The sequence below is a fragment of the Leucopleurus acutus genome (assembly GCF_964270905.1).
Source record: "Leucopleurus acutus genome assembly, chromosome: 7".
NCBI classification, from domain to species: domain Eukaryota; kingdom Metazoa; phylum Chordata; class Mammalia; order Artiodactyla; family Delphinidae; genus Leucopleurus; species Leucopleurus acutus.
Genome location: NC_139150.1, coordinates 53,527,295 through 53,546,301, shown reverse-complemented (window position 1 = coordinate 53,546,301; position 19,007 = coordinate 53,527,295). Strand labels below are relative to the sequence as shown.

Below are 19,007 nucleotides of genomic sequence, written 5' to 3'. Positions count from 1 at the left end.
GTCCCAGCTCCCTAGTGGCCAGGTGTGTGGAACCAGAGAAAAGAACTAAATGGTTTCCCCCCAAAAAAGCTGGAGACAAAGCCAAGAAGCCCTTGAAGCAGGGGGTGGAAAGCCTGGCAGGTGTGAGACGGTCATAGAAGCTGAGGTTTAGATCTGAGGAGTAAGGCAGCCAGAGTGGACATGAATGAGGAACAAGAAATCAGCGTGGTGACAAGAGGGTGGCCTGGGCTAGCAGCAGAGGCGGCAGGCTCTAGCCCAGGGCTGCTTTCTAGACGTTAGTGGCACTAATCCCGCCTTACATGGTTTATTCGACATCTGGGCCTTCTCTTCCTTGCCTTGCCATCTCCAGTTTGTGAGTTTGTGACGTTATACTCGTTGTTTTCTCTGCTCAGAATCTCCTCCTACCCCAGTTTTAACCTCATAGCTCCTGCGTGACCTTCTGGATTTTATAAACTTGTGATGTCAGGCCTCCCTAATTCAGTACATTTTCATTTAGCTGTTCAGAGATCCAACTAGATTATTAAGTTCCATGAAAATAGAGACACACCTTACACTTTTTGAGTCTCTACAGTTGTAAGTTCTCAACAGGTGCTTTATGGAATGAACGTTTTGTATTAAGTTACTCAACATCTTTCTTTGAACTGACTTGGCTTATATGTCCCTTATGTGGCTCTCTTTCTGCCTTATATGTAAGGAAGTGTATGGTGTTTAGCTCAATGCTTTAAATAGTGTAATCGGTTTAGTGAAATGGTTATGAATGCAGACTCCGGCCCCAGACTGCTTGGGTTTCTGTTCATGTTTTATTGGCTTGGTGACTCTATTGGCTTGCTAAGGCTGCTGTAACAACGTACCACTGGGTAGCTTAAACATGGATTTATTGTCTCAGTTCTGGAGGCTAGGAGACTGAGATCAAGGTGTCGGCTGGGCTGGTTCCTTACGACAGTTACGAGGGTGAATGCGTTCCATGCCTTTCTCCTAGCACCTGGTGGTGTGCTGGAATCTTTGGCGTTCCTTGGCTTCTGCTGTAGCAACCCGATCTCTGCCTACATCTTCACGTGGTGTTCTCTCTGCGTGCATGCTGGCGTCCAAATTTCCCTGTTTGATAAGGAGACCAGTCATGTTGGATTAGGGGCCCACCCCACTCCAATGACTTCACCCTGACTTAATTACATCTGCAACAACTGTATTTCCACGTAAGGTCACATTCAGAGGTACTGGTGATTAGGACTTCAGCCATATTAATTAAGGGGGGGAGAGACAATCAACCTATCACAGTGACCCTTGGCAAATTACCTACTTTCATTTTCCACATTAGCAAAATAGAATTAAAAATATAGGCTACTTTGTAGAGATATTGTGATGAAACAAATGAATATATTAGGCACTTGAGATAGTGCAAAACATAAGTAAGCCCTGCATCAGCCTTAGCTGTTATTTTCGGCCGTGTATACGTCTGTCTCCTTCACTAACCTGTAGTGGCCGGGCCCTCTGCTTGGTCGTGTTTGTAATGCTCTGCCGTCATGTAGTACAACAGAGCAGAGCACTTCGTGCCTGATACCTAATCTTTGAACTGATTGGTTAAACCAAGCGTAGGGACAATTCAGAGTGATACTGGGGCTGGAATTAAAAGTCCATCTGGCTTTGTGAGATAGTATATTTGATAGATAACACTTTATCATGCCATTCGCATAGTTGGGTCCCAAAAGGCTTGCCCTGGGAAGTATTTGAAACCCCTCCCCTTTCTTGATCTCTTCCTGAGGTTTCTGGCTTTCTTAGAAATGCTTAGGGAATTTGGTATTACATATACAAATGCTGTGTTTTGTATCCAGGTATAGAGAGAGCATTCAGCCTGAGTGGCTTACCTTTATTTATTAGCATAATTGAATGCTGCAGTTCTGTGGTTTTCTACTCTACTCCTTTGTGGTATTATCAGTGCAAGTCAGGAAAAAGAAGGTAAGAGCAATGTGACATTTCTTCCTCAGAGGCCAGGCTGGGCCATCTGGCAATCTTTAAATCTGGGTGCCAGGTTGAATAACATGCTTTGGGTGACTTTTTAAATGTATTATTCAGGGTAGATGTTGTTTTAACCTCTGTGTTTCACACAACTTCCTAGGTAGTAGGAATCTTTTCTCTCCTTTGCTTGAAAATTATATAGAACACAGCCCACTAGAGACTAATAAATCAGCAGGAGAATTCCTCAGCTGGTCTGCATAGCAGCTAGTGATGGAGAAGGTGGTTGAATTATCTGCGCAAAGCCAGGACAAGGAAACGATGTGCAAGTGTCATTCAGCAAATCTGTGAGGCACAGTCTGGATCCTGACTGATCTAGCAACTCAGATCTTCCTCCTCATGGGGGACAGTGAGTTCAGCTTCTAGCCTTGACTGGGTTGCTCCTTGGTTTCTTGAAATTCACAAGTCACATCACTTTTCTGCATCTCAGTTTCCTCTCTTGTACGATGAGGTCATTGAACTATGATTGTGATCTTGGAGGTCCCTTCTATGCTTTCACTTCTTCCATCACATTTTATAAACCTATAAACCCCAAGTCTTCTGTCTTCAGGCTAAATGGTTACAATCACTCGAGTTTCTGACAACCTACCCTTTAATTACTCTCTTGGAGCTCAGTGCCAATATTTGTATATTCTAAATTGCACTATCTCAAACTGAACTCAAGACTCGAATGAGAGCCTGAGTCTGTTTTATAAACAGACCCTGTGAAACAAGGGGGACACATGAGGTCAACTCTATTAATACTGAGAAATTATCTGAGTATCTCCCCACGTGTTAAGATAGAAGACTAGGCATCATCACTGTGCATATGTGTTAAAGGAAAACTTTCTCTACTCACAGCTCTTATGACACCAAATGTGTGGGGTTTCTCCCCCCATACCAACCAATTTTCCAACTCTCTGGATACCAACTGGGTGTCATATAATTTAATTCAATTCTGACACTAATTACTTGGAGTTAGTGTCAGATTCCACAGGTTTAAGGGCTCAGCTTCACAAGACTGCCCTCGCTTCAGACACCAGTTGCAAGTGATGGGTCCCCAGGGTACCCATACTTCTGTCCATCTTGGCTACTAAGTCAGGGTTTCCTACAAACCCACTCAGTTTCAGTAATTTGCTAGAACAGCTCACAAAACTTAAGGAAACATCTACGTACATTTATCAGTTTATCATAAAGGATATTATAAAGGGTACAGATGAACAGCCAGATAAAGAAGTACATAGGGTGAAGTCTAGAAGGGTCCCAAGTACAGTTTCTGTCTCCATGGAGTTGGGGTGTGCTACTGGCACGTGCATGCATTCACCAACCTGGAAGCTCTCTGAACTCCCTAGATGAGGGATTTTTGTGGAGGCTTCATCATGTAGGAACGATCACGATTGATTAATATTAACCCAATCTCCAGCCCCTCTCCCATCCTTGGACGATGGGGGATGGGACTAAACACTCCAAGCTTCTAATCATGGCTTGATGTTTCTGGTGACCATCCTCCATCCTGAAGTTATCCAGGAGCCCAACAAGAGTCAGCTCATTAGAACAAAAGATGCTTCTATCACCCAGGAAATTCCAGGGGATTTAGGAGCTCTGTGTCGGGGCATCAGGGGCAGGGATCAAATATATTTCTTATTTTGTCACAGTGTCTTTGTGAAGTTATAGAGTAAAACAAATCAAGAGAAGGGGGACTTCCCTGGTGGTCCAGTGATAAAGAATCTGCCTTCCAATGCAGGGGATGCGGGTTTGATCCCTGGTCGGGGAACTAAGATGCTGCATGCTGTGGGGCAACTAAGCCTGCTGCGACTACTGAGCTCGCGTGCCTCAACTAGAGAGCCTGCGTGCCACAAAAACGACAGAGCCCACGTGCCCTGGAGCCCACGTGACACAACTAGAGAGAGAAAATCCACATGCCACAATTAGAAGCCCAAGCGCCCCAACGAAGAGCCGGCGCCTCAATGAAAAATCTCACGTCCCTCAAGGAAGATCCAGCGTGCCGCAACTAAGACCCGACGCAGCCACCATGACCCCCCCCCCCCACACACACACAAAAAGAAATCGAGAGAAGGAAATGCAAAGAGGGAAAAGCATCCTTCATCTTTAACTTAGGACTTCTTAGCAGGAGGACTAAGGTCACTGATAACTGGCAGAAAGAGATGAAGGGTCTTCCAGAAATACTTCACCAGGTCCCTTTTTAGTCAGATCTTGCTGAAACATTTCTGGGAGGTAACAAGTCAGTGAAGGCACTAACGGCCTGGGGATGAAGTTTTCTGTGGCAAGCTTAACTGGGACAATGTGTGGTTTGGGATCGTCTTGGAAGGAAGATGCTCTGTGGATGGATATTCCTCTGAAGCCAGAGGGCTTCAGATGTGGAAGAAGTTCTGAAACGTCCAGTGTTACTGAACCATCCCTGTAAGAAGGGAAGTGGCGTGGGGAAGGAGGAAGAACGCGTATCAAGAGGCAGATGCTAAGAGTCTGTGAGTTTTAAGAGTAGAGTAAATGTGTTTGATTCAGGCCTAGTTTCTTATTAGAGCCCTGCTGCGTCCGTGTGTTTATTCTATAAGCTCCTAATTATAGCCACTCCATAATGGAGTTCTGCCCAAGCTGACACTTCTTTAGATCTGTTTGTGGTTGTTACACATACTTCCACCTATTCATAATACTGCTTGGATGAACTTTTAGAAATGTGGTTCTTTCATAGGCAGCTTTTTTAGACTGGGTATTCTTAAAAGGGACCTGGAGAAAAGAAAATTCAGGATGCCTTGGCTACATCTTTGTGACATAGGCATTTTATCCGCCCTCACCCTGGAGGAACAATCCCATCTACTCATCTGCTGTCTTCAGAGCTCTGTAGAGCTGCCTGGAGATCGCACCACTAGATATTCTCAGGTCACTAATTGCTCTCAAAGCCAAGGATGGGGTAATTAGCTGAATTTCACATTTGAGAAGATGAAACATTTGAAATTTGGTTGACACCTGAGACAGTTTTTATACTCACATATTTGGTGGAAAATGGAATCCAAATAATCCCACTTCCTTCATATTTAAATTGTTAAAATGTTGCTGTGTCAGAATTATTTTATAGATGCATAATTTTTTTAAACAAGGCCCCTCACATTGTTTTGACCAATAGCCAGTTTACTGGTATTGTTTTTATAACTTCCAAATCAGCAGAATGAAGAATATAATTTGTCGGTCATTTTTATATACTGAAAGCTCTAACTTCAGACGCTCTTTGTTGTATACTTTTAAATGACGTTTGCCATTAAGAAATCTCAGTTCAGTCAAGCGTTCCTTTAGCGACCAGTTGCTACAGCGGAACAGGAGTAACCTTGATAGAATTAATCATACTGAATTTCAGTTTTCATATCTGTAAAGTAGAAATAATATTAACCCCTCACTCACAGTGTTACGGAATAGATATGAGAAAATAAATGGGACACGCATTGTGATAGGTAAGGGTCTAACGTTATTATTGATTCTACTAAAAGCAAAGCCACCAAATATAATCATATAAATATATAATTATATAACCTAACCATAACCATAGTTATGTAATCATACAACTAAATACTGTTGCTATATCTGCCCAGAGGAGGCAAATCAAAATTTAATTTTTATATTCATATGCTGATATTTAACATCTCTCTAATGACCATAATTGCACCGGAGACTCACAGCCCTGAAGACTGCTTATGGATGGAAAAAAATGCCTCACTGGAGAAATGACTCATTTGTATAAGGGGAAAAGCATAGACAGAAGAGGACTCTTCACCCATCCACACAGGTCCTCTACTACCATGTGTTCCCTTGGAGCCCACAAGTAACTCAGCTGAAAGCAAAAGGGTAGAAATTGATCTGAGTTCTCAAACTACATGGTTCTGTTATGACTCACACGGTTAAGAGGCCCCTTGGGCTGAACAAGACACCCAGCATCTATCAGTTAGTTCATGTCCATGTAACTAACACAAAACCCAAATAAACACTGACTTAAGCACACAGGAGCTTTTCTATCCCATGCAAAGGAAGTCTGGTTGAGGGAACCTAAGGCAGTGTGGCAGCTCCACAAAATTTGTGGAACCCCAGGCTTCTTGCATCTTCCTGCTGCACTAGCCTGGTACATGGCTTATCTCTTGCAAGTCACCTCAGTGTCCAAGATGGCTGCTGGAGCTTCAGCCAACAAATCCATGTTCTAGCCAATAGGATGGATAAAGGGAAGACTCAAAAATGTCTTTCCCTAGCTTTTCCTCCCTCCTTCAAGGAACCTCCCAGGAAGTCCCTCCCAACAAATTCATGCTCTCATCTCAGAGGCCAGAAGGACTTGGGCATTAGCCACACTTCACTGCAAGAGAGGCTGGGAAATACAGTATTTCAGCTGGTCCATTGTGGCCCACAGTAATATAGGCATTTTATTAATAAGGTGAAAGGCAAGAATGGATTTGGATAGGCAACTAGCAATTGCCACACAAAGTATAAATTACTTGGGGCTTTCTGGGGAAAGCATAGAAAGGGAAACTTATGGTCAAGGAGAATTGCTGCCTGGTGACTTGACCAACTGCCTACTTCCGCGCTCCCACTCCTACTAGACACTGATCGCAGACAGCCTGGTTCACCCACCACAGGGCAAAAAAAAAAGAGGGTTAATAGCTAGCATCTATGGTGCACTTGCTATGTGCCAAGCCATGTATAATCACTTTTCATGCATTATCTCATTGTCTCAGAGCAACCCATAAAGTAGGTGCTGAAATCATTCCTGTTCTACATACGTGGAAACCGAGGCTTGAGATTAATTAATTTAACCAAGATTACTAGGAGATAGAGAAGCAGAGATTTGAAGTCAGGTCAGTTATCTCCAAAGCAAGTACTCGTAACTAATGTGCTGTACATTACACCTACAAGGAAAAGGGAAGAGGAAAAAAGTCATGAAGAGGTGACAGAATAAGTCCCAGCACTAAAGTGAAAATGGTATATTAAAATGCTAAAATATAATTTTTTAATGTAAAGTCATGACTCCATACAAATATTAATGTGACAACTATTTTATTTAACTCATTAATAGGTTAAATGGGTACGATATTAAACCTGTTCAAAGGAGAAGTCAAAGAGCCACATCTATAGGCAATGAGGAATGCTGGAAAGAATTTACAAATAGGTGCAAGACTGGTCTATCTGTAGGGCAGTGATCATTTGCATTCTACCAGATATAATTCCTTTCCAATTCTAAGGACAAGAATTACTTGCGTCATCATTAGTTTTGCTTACAGGGTTGAAAAATAGCTCTAAGACTCTGAAAGGCCAAGATACCCTGAAAGGGTATGCACCACAGGACACACAGTAACCTTTTTGTCCATTTTAAAATATCATAATTTAAAAACTTTCCTGAAACACCTAAATTGTCCTCTCTCTGTTGCCAAATATGCCAGCATTTAGAGAGACATAAAGAATATCCCCCAAATTCCTTTGACCTACTTACCCTCCGTTTATGTGCTACTAGAGGAGCAGCAAAGAGCAAGGGAAGGGCACAGAATCATCTTTTCAAACTAAGGTGGAAGCTGGATTTCCAAGGGCTGCCATGTCACCTTTAGTGAGGTAATTAACAAATACTTATTAGATGCCTTCGATGTTCCAGACACTCTGCTGGACAAGCAAAGTAGACATGGCCCCTGCTGTCAGATACTTACAGTCTACAGGGCACAGCTTAACCTTCCAAGGGAGGGCAAACTACCTGGCTAATAGGATGTACAAAGGTTCAAACCCCCCTCTCACCCACACACACACACACGTATATACAACTCTGAGTTGCTTCTGCAGACATTACATATTTCTTAGTGCTTATTTTATAACTTAGTCAAAGCATCCTTTCTAAGTCTACACAGCTTGTCTGCCTCCTTGATGTTCTCATTCCGCAGTCGTTGAGCATTCTGGAACATCATCAGAGGGAAACAACTATGAGTATTAAAGTTGCCAGAATGTTTTTGTTGTTGTTGGCAGCCAAACTATAGGATTGGCAGCATTTCCCTCATGAAAGCTTCACGTTACTTGCTTCTGCCACCTTTGGCGATTCTGCAGCGATAAAGGGGTGTATAATCACTCCGTACAAAGAACTCTGCCCGTAAGTCACCCCAAAGAGAAACAAGAAAACACCCCTCTCTTTGCCTCTCCTTCCCATCCTTCTGCGTCTGTCACTCCGTGTCTTTCTCACCCTGTGTGGTGTCCTCTTTGCCCTGCCAGCTAGCTCTTGTTTGCAAAGGTTTTTCTGTACTCACAGCTGTCACTGGTTCCCCCGGGGGCCCATTTACTCTTTCATGGCTGCAGATTCCAGAAGGCCCTGGTTTCTGCACACTATGAATGACACACCAGTAGCCCAAGAGGGGTCATATGGGATGCTCAGTGTTGATTACAGGCAGGAGGCAGCTGCATGCTGACGGAGGGACAGGAAAAGGGGGAGGGACAGTGACCAGGTACTTCCTCTTCAGAACCTTCTCAGAAAGCAGCCAACCCATAATGCTATCAGCTCTGATAACAGTTACAAACTAAACGTGTTTAAACACATTGATAGATACAATCACTTTCCCCCAAGTCTGCCATTGCCTTGTAGTGTGTCCTGGGCTTAGACCCTGACCTCCCCAGGACTCCGTTTCCTGAGTTATAAAATGATGGGGTCAGAGCAGCAAGTTAGTAAAGAACTTTAGCATACATATTCTGTTGAAGTAAACTAAAGCCAATGAATTTTCTAACAGTAAGGTTAATATGACTTTTTAAAATATTTAAGCAGATATTTGGAATGCCCACTAAGGAACAGGGTTAAAAGGAGAGAACAGTTTAGGTATTCTGTTGTTTGGGGGACTGCTCACTGACTATTTAAAATTAAAGTAATACTTGAACATGAGGAAGGGGAATCAAACTGTATAGGAGAGTCTAAAATAAAAAGTAATCATCTTGCACTCACTCCACTCATGCCTGATCACATTTCCCAGTGTGAACTACTCTGAACTTCCGTTATTTAATTTCTTTATCTGATTACCATGGTAACTTTATGTCTCTAGTACTCATATTTCTGTTTCCTGAACTATCTACTTTGCATGCACTGCTGACCCTCAGTGTAATAGTGGAAGAACTTCCTCTGCTAGTGCAACTCCCAGTTTTGTCCGGTTATATTATTTCTAGATTGTCAAGATTTAAAATACGTACTTCACTAAGTCTTTAATGCTTTGTTTATAGGTTGCTTCAGAAAATTTACCCCCCACCGAAAAGCATACTAAGTATAACGATCATATAAATATCTTTCACTGTGGAACCAAGTATTTTGTTAACCTCATGATAAAAATTCACTCCTTCCTATGAAAGAAATGAAGTCACCAGCACCCTCATACCTCCTCCTTCCTCCTGCACCTTTTGTTAGTTATATATTATTTTTATTGGTATATTGTCAAGGTGTAATGTAATTCTCATTGAAATATAACCAAAGTTCATGTAACTGTTTAGTATTTGTTCTGTAATTAAATGGATTCATTTCAAACCATTAGTCTTTTGTGTGTGTGTGTGTGAATAGCAGAAACATTTATTCCACCCAGCAAAGTCACTGACGAAAAGTGAAGTTCCAGCACATTTCTTTTGTCTTTTCAGTTAATAAATAAAAGAACAGGCATTTTATCAAAGAAGACATACACCTGGCAAATGAGCACAATAAATATGTTCAACATTATGAATCATTAGGGAAATGCAATCAGACTATGGTGAGATACCGCTACACACTTTAAAACAGGCAACATTTTAACTACTGACTGTACTAATCAAGTACTGGTGAGGACTATAGGGGAACTGGAATGCTTCCGTAGTGTTGACGGGAATGCATAAGGGTACAGTCATTCAGCTTAGAATATGAAACCATATATTCAAATGAAGAATTTTATGCACATGTTCATAGTAAGCTTATTTGTGGTGGCCAAACTGCAAACAAACCAGAAAACCCCTTTTGTTATTTTTCAGGAAGAAAATGAACTATTCATACCTGCAACTTAAATGATTCTCAAAATGATTATGCATCATGAAAGAAAAGGACAAATACAAAAGTAAACATTAAGATGCCAATGATATTAACAGTCTAGAAAACACTAATTGAGTGGGGGGAAAAGTAAATCAATTGTAATTGCCTGGGAGTCCTGGGAGACATGTCAGAAGGTAGATATTGGTGTTGGATGTTTGTTATTATGATAATGGATCCGTGGCTTTACAAATACGAAAACTTACCAAACTGTACATTTTAGGTATGTTAATTTCATTGCATATCAACTATACAGCTCAGTTAAGTTTTAATAGAGATTGGCTTCACATAAAAATCTGAATCTCCTTTTCAGTAGAACTCTGCCAACCACGTGTTAACTCCACCACCTCTCCTTGTCCATGGGAGGGATTCTGTTGCAGTAGCAATGAGGACTGGTGAGCCATGAAAGGTGTTTCCACTTGAGTTATCCAGGAACTCTGCCTGGGTCCTAAAAGTCACATGCCTGGACTACACCTTCCACTCTCATACAGCTCCAAACTCACTGGTGGTTCTCACACCTCCGGGTGGTTCTCACACCTCCGGGTGACCTCTGAACCCACCCAAAATTCTGACATCCAGGACTCAACATTAGTCCCACAGAGCCCTGCAGTCTACCCTAGGAGGCCTTGGAAAACAATGCAAATTAGGTTACAGCTGGAGCGAACGCTATTGCTCTGCCATGATCAAACCATTAGTTTTTTCATATAGCTTCTTTATTACCAAATTCTTTATTTAATTCATAATTATACGAATTTATTTTTTACTTTTGGCAAAGCAGTTTTTGAGGAAGGGCTTATGTGTGCTATCCTGATTTCTTTCATGTTGAAAATATGAATAGTACCTCCTCTGGATTTAATCTTCTTTTGGTCACAATTTTCTTTTCTTCTGAATTGTGTAGATGTTGTCCCGTTGTCTTTTTAAAATGAATATGACTGTAGAGCAGTCTAATGCCAGCCTGATTTTCTTTCACTTTTAAGGTGATTTTTTTTTTCTGCAGGGTGCCCAAGGAATTAATTCTTTTTTCTTTAAATCTAAAATCTTGAGCAGAATATAGTTCCATGTTGCTATTACCGTATGACATTTTCTTATGACCACTATGTGTTTTTGCTGTTAACAGGTTCCATTTTTTTTTTTACTTCAGGGGAATTTTATTTTAATATAGCTTTGAGTGATTTTTCCATTCTTCAGAGACATTAATTGCCTTTATGCTGCTTTGTTTTAATCTGTCTTTCGTATCTGTTAGCTTCTATCTGATTGCAGAAATCAGTTTGTCTTTTTAAATCTGCATTTATTATGATTATCTCAAACTTTTCTATTAAAAGTATAATTTTAAATTTCCTATTATAAAATACTTTTTGCATCAAAAATAAAGGTGAATATAAATATAAAAAGCACACATATGCCCACAACCCAGTGTAACAACTAGAATAATATAACCATGTATTAAAATTCCTATACGCTTCTCCCAAATTTCATGCCCTCTCTTCACTCCCAAAAGTACCAACATCTTAGCATAAAAGAGTTTTAGTAGTATATCCTAATCAATGCAGTTTACTTTTGAATACATTTGACCTTTTAAATAAAAGAAATCATACTATGTATTCTTCAGCAACCTATTTCTTTTCTTCCCAAAAATTCTGCTTGTGAAATTAATTTATGTTAACACAAATACCTGTAGTTCTTTTTTCTCACTGTTCAATCGTATTCATAGTACAGATATAACACCATTATTTTTTATAAATTTATTTTATTTATTTATTTTTGACCGTGTTGGGTCTTTGTTGCTGCATGCAGGCTATCTTGAATTGCGGCGAGTGGGCTTCTCATTGTGATGGCTTCTCTTGTTGCGGAGCACGGGCTCTAGGCGCGCGGGCTTCAGTAGTTGTGGCACGCAGGCTCAGTAGTTGTGGCTCACGGGCTCTAGAGCGCAGGCTCAGTAGTTGTGGCCCACGGGCTTAGTTGCTCCATGGCATGTGGGACCTTCCCGGACCAGGGCTCGAACCCGTGTCCGCTGTATTGACAGGCTGATTCTTAACCACTGTGCCACCAGGGAGGCCCCTAGATATAACACCATTTATTCATTCATTTCCCTGTGAATAGTTAATTCCAGTTTATTTTAAATTTTTATTTTATAATTACCAATATTATTATAAAGTTTTAATACAGGTTATCTTATACACATGTTCAAACATTTCTCTAGAATGTATATTTATAAAGGGAGTGATATTTCTAAGTTATAGAAATCTTCAGCTAATTGAATAATGCCAAATGGTTTTCTAAAATGGTTATATATGATTTAAGGGTAATATATTCTCTTCCTGGATGCTGGTTATGTATTACTCTAGAAAGGATAGTTGTGCTGAACTTCAGTTTTGGAAGAATGGGATCTGAAGTGACAGGGTAACATGGAACTATCTGTTGTAAACCAAAGAGCAAGGAAGGCAGCAAGACTGACTCAAAGAATAGAGTGTGTCTCACATCTGGAATTAGCTGCTCTTGTGTCTTAGAGATGTTATTGGTTGAGTTTATGTCCTGTTCTCAAATATCTCTGTCGAGGAATTGTATTCAAACGTAGGATTATCAAATAACTATTTTTATTGTTTCTGAAAGATTGATCTGTGGGAGATAAATAAACATTCAAGAAAAAAACTGCAAAGTATTCAAGTAAGTTTGGATGTCTGATTTAGCCAAGCCAAACAGTTTTCTGCAGAATTTCTCAAATCCCTTAATATGCTAATAGACACTGAATTTGTAAGAAGGATATATATTATAAAGAAGTTCCAGTATTATTTGATCATGAAACTCCTTATGTTCATGGACTCCTGGAACGTACTTTGCAGAAATTTTGCTTTTTTTCTAATCATGACATGTTAGAACTAGAAGGAACCTTAAAACAACTCAGTTTTGAACTCCAGTTTTGCAAGAGGGATAAAATTAAGAGAATTTAAGTGACTTCCCCAAGGACACACAGCTCTTCGATGGTTAAGGCGGGATTGGGATCTGTATCTTCAGATTCTTGATCTAGTGTTCTTTGAATTTGGTTAAAAAATAAATGAAGTTGCAAGATGCAGTGGCCTGTATGTATGTGGTATGTCCTTCTTTACCAGTGAGAATAGTGAGACTCAGCTTCTTTCCTGTGAACCTCAAATTGCCCTTCTGACAGCTTATAGCATCCTCTCTCTGAAACTGTATTAGATCTGTGATCTTCATGAGGGTTCAAGAGTCTAGGATTATTCTAGGTAAAGTCTCCATGTAGAGTAGATATCACACACACTTGATCATCCTGTCTTATTGGTCCCTCCAGCAAGATTTAGCCAGAAAAATGTCCCTTCCAACATCATGGTTCAGGTGGATGAGGCAGTCTTATACGTTGAGGTTGTGTGGACACCCTCACACCCCATAAGCAGAATTTAGGAAGGGCTTGAAATTTAGAAATGGAATCACCTTTCCAATAGGCAGTGGAACAGTGTGAACCAGAGACCCTTAAAAGTTCCAGACCCTTTAACTTTGAAAAAAGTTGTGAGAAGTGTGTCCCCAGATTGAATTGCATTGTTATTTGTCGATACACTGTTGTAATAATGAAACATTTGATGTAATCTGAATGTCCGGTAACTTGGGGTTGGTTAAATGAATCAAGGTATGCTATGAAATACTATACAGCCAATAAAAATTATGTTCTAGAGCAATTCATGGAAAGATGTCTAAAACAGAGCTTCCCGAAAAGTGTGCCAGGTAGTAGGTTTTGATGCCCTTTGCCCTCATGGGAGATGGTCAGGGTCTTGTGTGGCCTGAACCCCCAGCTCAGATGTCTCAAACTGCAGGCAGTCTTTCCTATTCACACTAGTGTGTCATAAAAATGACTGTTATTTTTTTATGTATGCCATGATGCAAAAAATATTCAGAAAACTGGTCTAAAACGTACTACATGAAACAAAAGGTTATGAAATATTACTACAAAAAGTACATTTTAAAAAATAAATTTATTTTATTTTTGTCTACGTTGGGTCTTCATTGCCACGAGCAGTCTTTCTCTAGTTGTGGCGAGCGGGGGCTACTCTTCATTTCAGTGCACGGGCTTCTCATTGCAGTGGCTTTTCTTGTTGTGCAGCATGGGCTCTAGGTGCGCGGGCTTCAGTAGTTGTGGCACGCAGGCTCAGTAGCTGTAGTGCACGGGCTTAGTTGCTCTGCGGCATGTGGGATCTTCCCGGACCAGGGCTCGAACCCATTTCCCCTGCATCGGCAGGTGGATTCCTAACCACTGTGCCACCAGGGAAGCCCCAGAAGTACATATTTTTATAAACAGAGATACACTCAAAAGTCTGCTAGGAAATACACCCTGCCTACACCCGGATGATGGGAATACAGTTACTTTTATTTTCATTCTTTTGCTCATCTACATCTCTCCTTTTCAGTGAACACTTTTCTTTAATAACAATAATAGGACAATACTAATTTAATACTTACATGACCCTTAATATGCTTTATCTTGTTTTAGCCTCAAGCAGGCCTGTGAAGTAGACACTGCCATTATTATTTTCATTATATAAATGCTATTTTTAAATTTCAGATTTGAAGCTATTGAGAACTGGACAAGTTGATGCAGAAAGGAAAAGGTGGAAATGAGACACATCTGCAAAGTAGAAATAAGAAAAGATAGTAACTAATTGTCCATGGGAAGCAACTATGTATGCCTCCAGGATATTGAGGAGTATGGCATTAGTAACCAAAACGGAATCAAGGAAATACAAGATTATGTAGAGATTTTAAAGAAATTTAGAGAAATGGTTAGTTTTCAAGAAGAAGCTGAGGTTGGCTCTTTACTTGTTGAGGTTGAAGAGATAACAAAGCAGGTTGGTAGGAATGTCCGGGTAGTGGCCAGCGCTCAGGTGAGAGGAGAAACCTAAAGCTGTAGTGTGGGCAGCCATCCACGGTGGAGCCATGCTTACAGCTATGCAGGTGAAGGGCTCTCCTGAGAAGAGAATGTACAGAGACAAGCGGGGTACCAAAAGTTTTACCCTTTAGGCTTCGTGTCCACAGACCCCTGAACTTGACATCCGTGTGTAGAATGTTGATAGAATGGAATTCCACAAGTCCTTGTGCATGGGTAGATGTTGACAGTGGATGACATGTACAAATAGTTTCTTCATTGTTTTTCCTTAGATCAGAGATTACTTGATTTCTTTTAAGGAAAGTATAAGTGGAAAAGACATTTAACAAACTTGCAGTGTAATGTTGGTGAGAAGCACCCTAGAGGATGGAATTCAAGGTGAAACATACCCTAGCTTTGGGAAGAAGTGATCAGAAATTGAGAAAATGCAACTGAATCATGACAAATGCTTGGTATACTGCATTTAGGGTGAGGAAAGGGTCAAGTTCCAAAAATTCAAAATGGAGGGCCTCTGACTACATATAAATACAGTGAGCAAAGATCTGAGAGTCTCAGGAAACCACAACTTGAAAAGGGATGTGCTGTATATATTTGTGCTGGTGCATATAAGATGTTTATTAGGAAATATTTTTTCAGGTAGCAGAAAGACATACGTGTAATAATACGGCCACCTTGTCATATTTGGCATTAAGAAGAAATATATTAGAAATATATTTCTCTTCAAGGTCCCTCTTTTAAGAGAGTTCAAAGTTATTAAATAGAATACAGAGGACATCAAAGAAAAAAGAATAGATAACTGTAAAATGTACTTCTAAAAAAAGGCTAATGAACATGGTATTACTTTTTTTAATTATTATTATTTTGGTGGTGCGCAGGCCTCTCACTGTTCTGGCCTCTCCCGTTGCGGAGCACAGGCTCCAGACGCGCAGGCTCAGCGGCCATGGCTCACGGGCCCAGCCGCTCCGCGGCATGTGGGATCTTCCCAGACCGGGGCACGAACCCGTGTCCCCTGCATCGGCAGGCGGCCTCTCAACCATTGCGCCACCAGGGAAGTCCTGAACATGGTATTATTTATTTTTGGAATCAAAAGATCAAGGGATGATTTCATAAGGATCAGGATTGTTAAGTTATGCAAGATTGTTATACAGAGCTTTGGGGCATCTTTATTGCCAGTAGAAAAGTAGGAAATAGGCTGAAACTATTAATAACCCCCCCACCGAAGTACAAGTGCATATATACACACACATATACATGGACCACACATACTCACACACATGCACTATAAGTGTATGTTTGTATAAAGAGCCCGGAAGGGTCTACATCAAGCTATTAATTGTTATTATTTGTGTGTGGTATTGGTTATAGGTATTTTTATTTGTTCCATATCTGTGTCTTCTAATTTATCCATATTTTATTTGTTCCATATCTGTGTCTTCTAATTTATCCATAGTAAACATGAAATGTTTGTGTAGTAAGAAAAATGTTTTTATGGTATTTATAGAAGCAAATAGGTCACTTCCCTCTCATCCCTATCACCCTGCCAACCCCTAACCTATAAAACTTAATTTTTGTAATATTCTGTATAACAGTAGTACTGGTACTCTATCTTTTACAGATGCTAGTGAAAAGTAACCACCTTTCAGACAAGATCATTGTTTTGCCAGGGAAAATTGAAGAAATCTCACTTCCTGAGGCTGTAGATGTGATCATTTCAGAACCCATGGGATACATGCTGTTCAATGAAAGGATGTTGGAAAGTTACCTTCATTCCAAAAAATGGCTGAAAGCAAATGGTGAGTTGGCCAATTCCTGGTTTAGAAAGTAGGCTAACTTCTCTGTAAAATATGCTATCTTACTTCCCCCATAATCAGTCCTTTATAGAAAGGAGGAGAGAGCATTTCTATTAAACCAGTTCTCTGATTTACTCATCCTATTCTCCCATAATAAATGAGCTAGTCTCCAAAAGACATTGATGGCAGTGGCTGCGTGGTATTCAGTATGGTAAAGGAGACCAGTTCCGAGTTATGTATTTTTGTCCTAGTTCAATCACTGTTTTCCTTAGCTAACTTGGCCTAACACTTGACCTTTTGACCTTGGCTTCCCCATCTGCATTACTAGAAGTAATCTCTAAAGTCCTTTCAAGTGTTGACCTTCTGTAATGTGAGAAACTCTCTCGTGTCCATTTCTTCTTTCTAACATATTCTCTTCCTACTGTATGTCTCTTTCCCTATGGTCACTACATATAATCGAGATAATAATGTAAAGTCCAGTATTCTGTTTGTGCTTAACGAGTGTCTGTGTGTGCTAAGCAATTTCCATAAATTATTTTATGAAAACCTTACGAAGTGTGAATAATGAAAGTTTTCAGTTTATTTGGAGGGCTAGTGCAGAGGTTCTTGGTGATTTTATACTCCTTTCCCAGGGGACATATGGTGATGTCTAAAGACGTTTTTGAGTTGTCACAGCTGGCAGAGGTGGTACTACCCGCACCTAGGGGGAAGGGCCAGGGACTTGCTAAACATCTTTCAATGTGCAGGACAGCCCTCACACACATCAAAGGCTTATCCAGCCCAAAATGTCAGTAGGGCCAAGATTGAGACCTGGCTTAGTGGGAGACAGTATTACGATCCGCACTTACGAAGAGAAAACTGAAGCAAGATGAGGGACAGCATCGTGGCAAGGACACACCTCTAATAAGTGACAGAGCAGAGGTTTGACCCCAGATCTGTCTGACCCTGAAACCCACACTCACAACTCCTTGCACACACACTAACTTTCCACTGTTCACCAGAGACAGTGGACATGTTCCAACAGCACATTTTTTTCAATTAAGGGTTAGAAGGTAACTGGCCAGTTTTAACAGTTGCACCTCTGATGAGAATTGCAGCTCCTTACCGGTTTTACTTACTTTAAAGTACTATTATGGCTCCCTAGTCATACCCAGTGAAGACAAAACAGAGAATAAACTACAACTCCTACTCACCAGGTTACCTGGTCTATATGCATAAGTAAAGCTTTAAGTTTGTCATTTCCTGCATGTTTCAAAATTTAAGGATGTAGAAATAGGCATTTTTTTAAAAAAACTCATGCAGAAATAAATAAACTTGGGCAAAGTATACCTAACGTCAAGAACTCCATTAGCATTCCCATTATAAATCAGCCCAGGATGATCTTGGAGGCCTTGTGTTCATGTGATAAAATTGAACTATGGGAGATGAGAGCACAGTAGCTTGGATTTCCTCCTCAAGGCCTCCCAGAAAGAATATTTGTATTTTTTTTTTTTCTGGATTTTTCTCAAAGGGTTAGGTGCTTTTGGATGATGAGACTTTAAACAAAGTTAATTAACATGCATCTGTTGGGCTGCCCTCTAAGCCGAATATTTAGACTTACTATCTGGGCATCCTTTCTCCCCAGATATTTGAAACGGTTATGAAACTTTATATTCGGCTGTGTATCTTTAACTAGACAAGTAGAAATGAATACTGATTTTATCAGCTCTCTACCCTGTGCATTCCTGGGGGGAGGATGATTGAATTTTTTCCTAATTATTTTTATTTTCCATCAAAATAAGACATAGCTTACAACATCACATGACAATAAAAAGGCTTACAGTGAAAATGAGTCACCCTCTGCCACACCTCTTCCTATCCAGAGACTGCTCCCCGAAGGCTTTTCCTTTCAACTCTATTCTCTGTTGCTTCTCTTAGTTACCTACATATTTCTATGTAAACTTATCATATTGCTCTTCTTGTCACTCTCTGGTTGAGAAGTTAGCTTTCCTGCATAGCAGCTCCTTCCCTTCTTGAGGCATCCCCCCATCCTCTAAATGTATTTCTACAGGTCCTCAATCCCTTATCCAAACCCTCGAGGCCAGATATGTTTCTGAATTCAAAACCTGGAGGACTTTGGGAAGGTCATAGAGTCATATACCATGTGTTACTTAACACCTCCAGTGGGATCTGAGGCAGCCTTCCGTAATGAAGCACATAGTATTTTTGCAACAAAACATGAACACGGATACCAAGTAGGATAAATAAGGACTATAAACTCATGTCAGTTCAGGTCAGGTTTTGCCAT

The 19,007-nt window shown here is 40.5% G+C and overlaps 1 protein-coding gene across 1 annotated transcript in view; it reads left to right on the top strand.

Moving 5' to 3' along the window:
- LOC309963804 (histone-arginine methyltransferase CARM1-like) overlaps positions 1–19,007 on the top strand; it is a gene marked incomplete at its 3' end in the record, with an annotated part of 116,780 nt that overhangs the window by 40,512 nt on the left and 57,261 nt on the right. Inside the window, exon 4 of the mRNA XM_082842341.1 lies at positions 16,546–16,723. Coding sequence (XP_082698467.1) covers positions 16,546–16,723 — 178 coding nt within the window. The remainder of the gene's footprint in view (positions 1–16,545; positions 16,724–19,007) is intronic.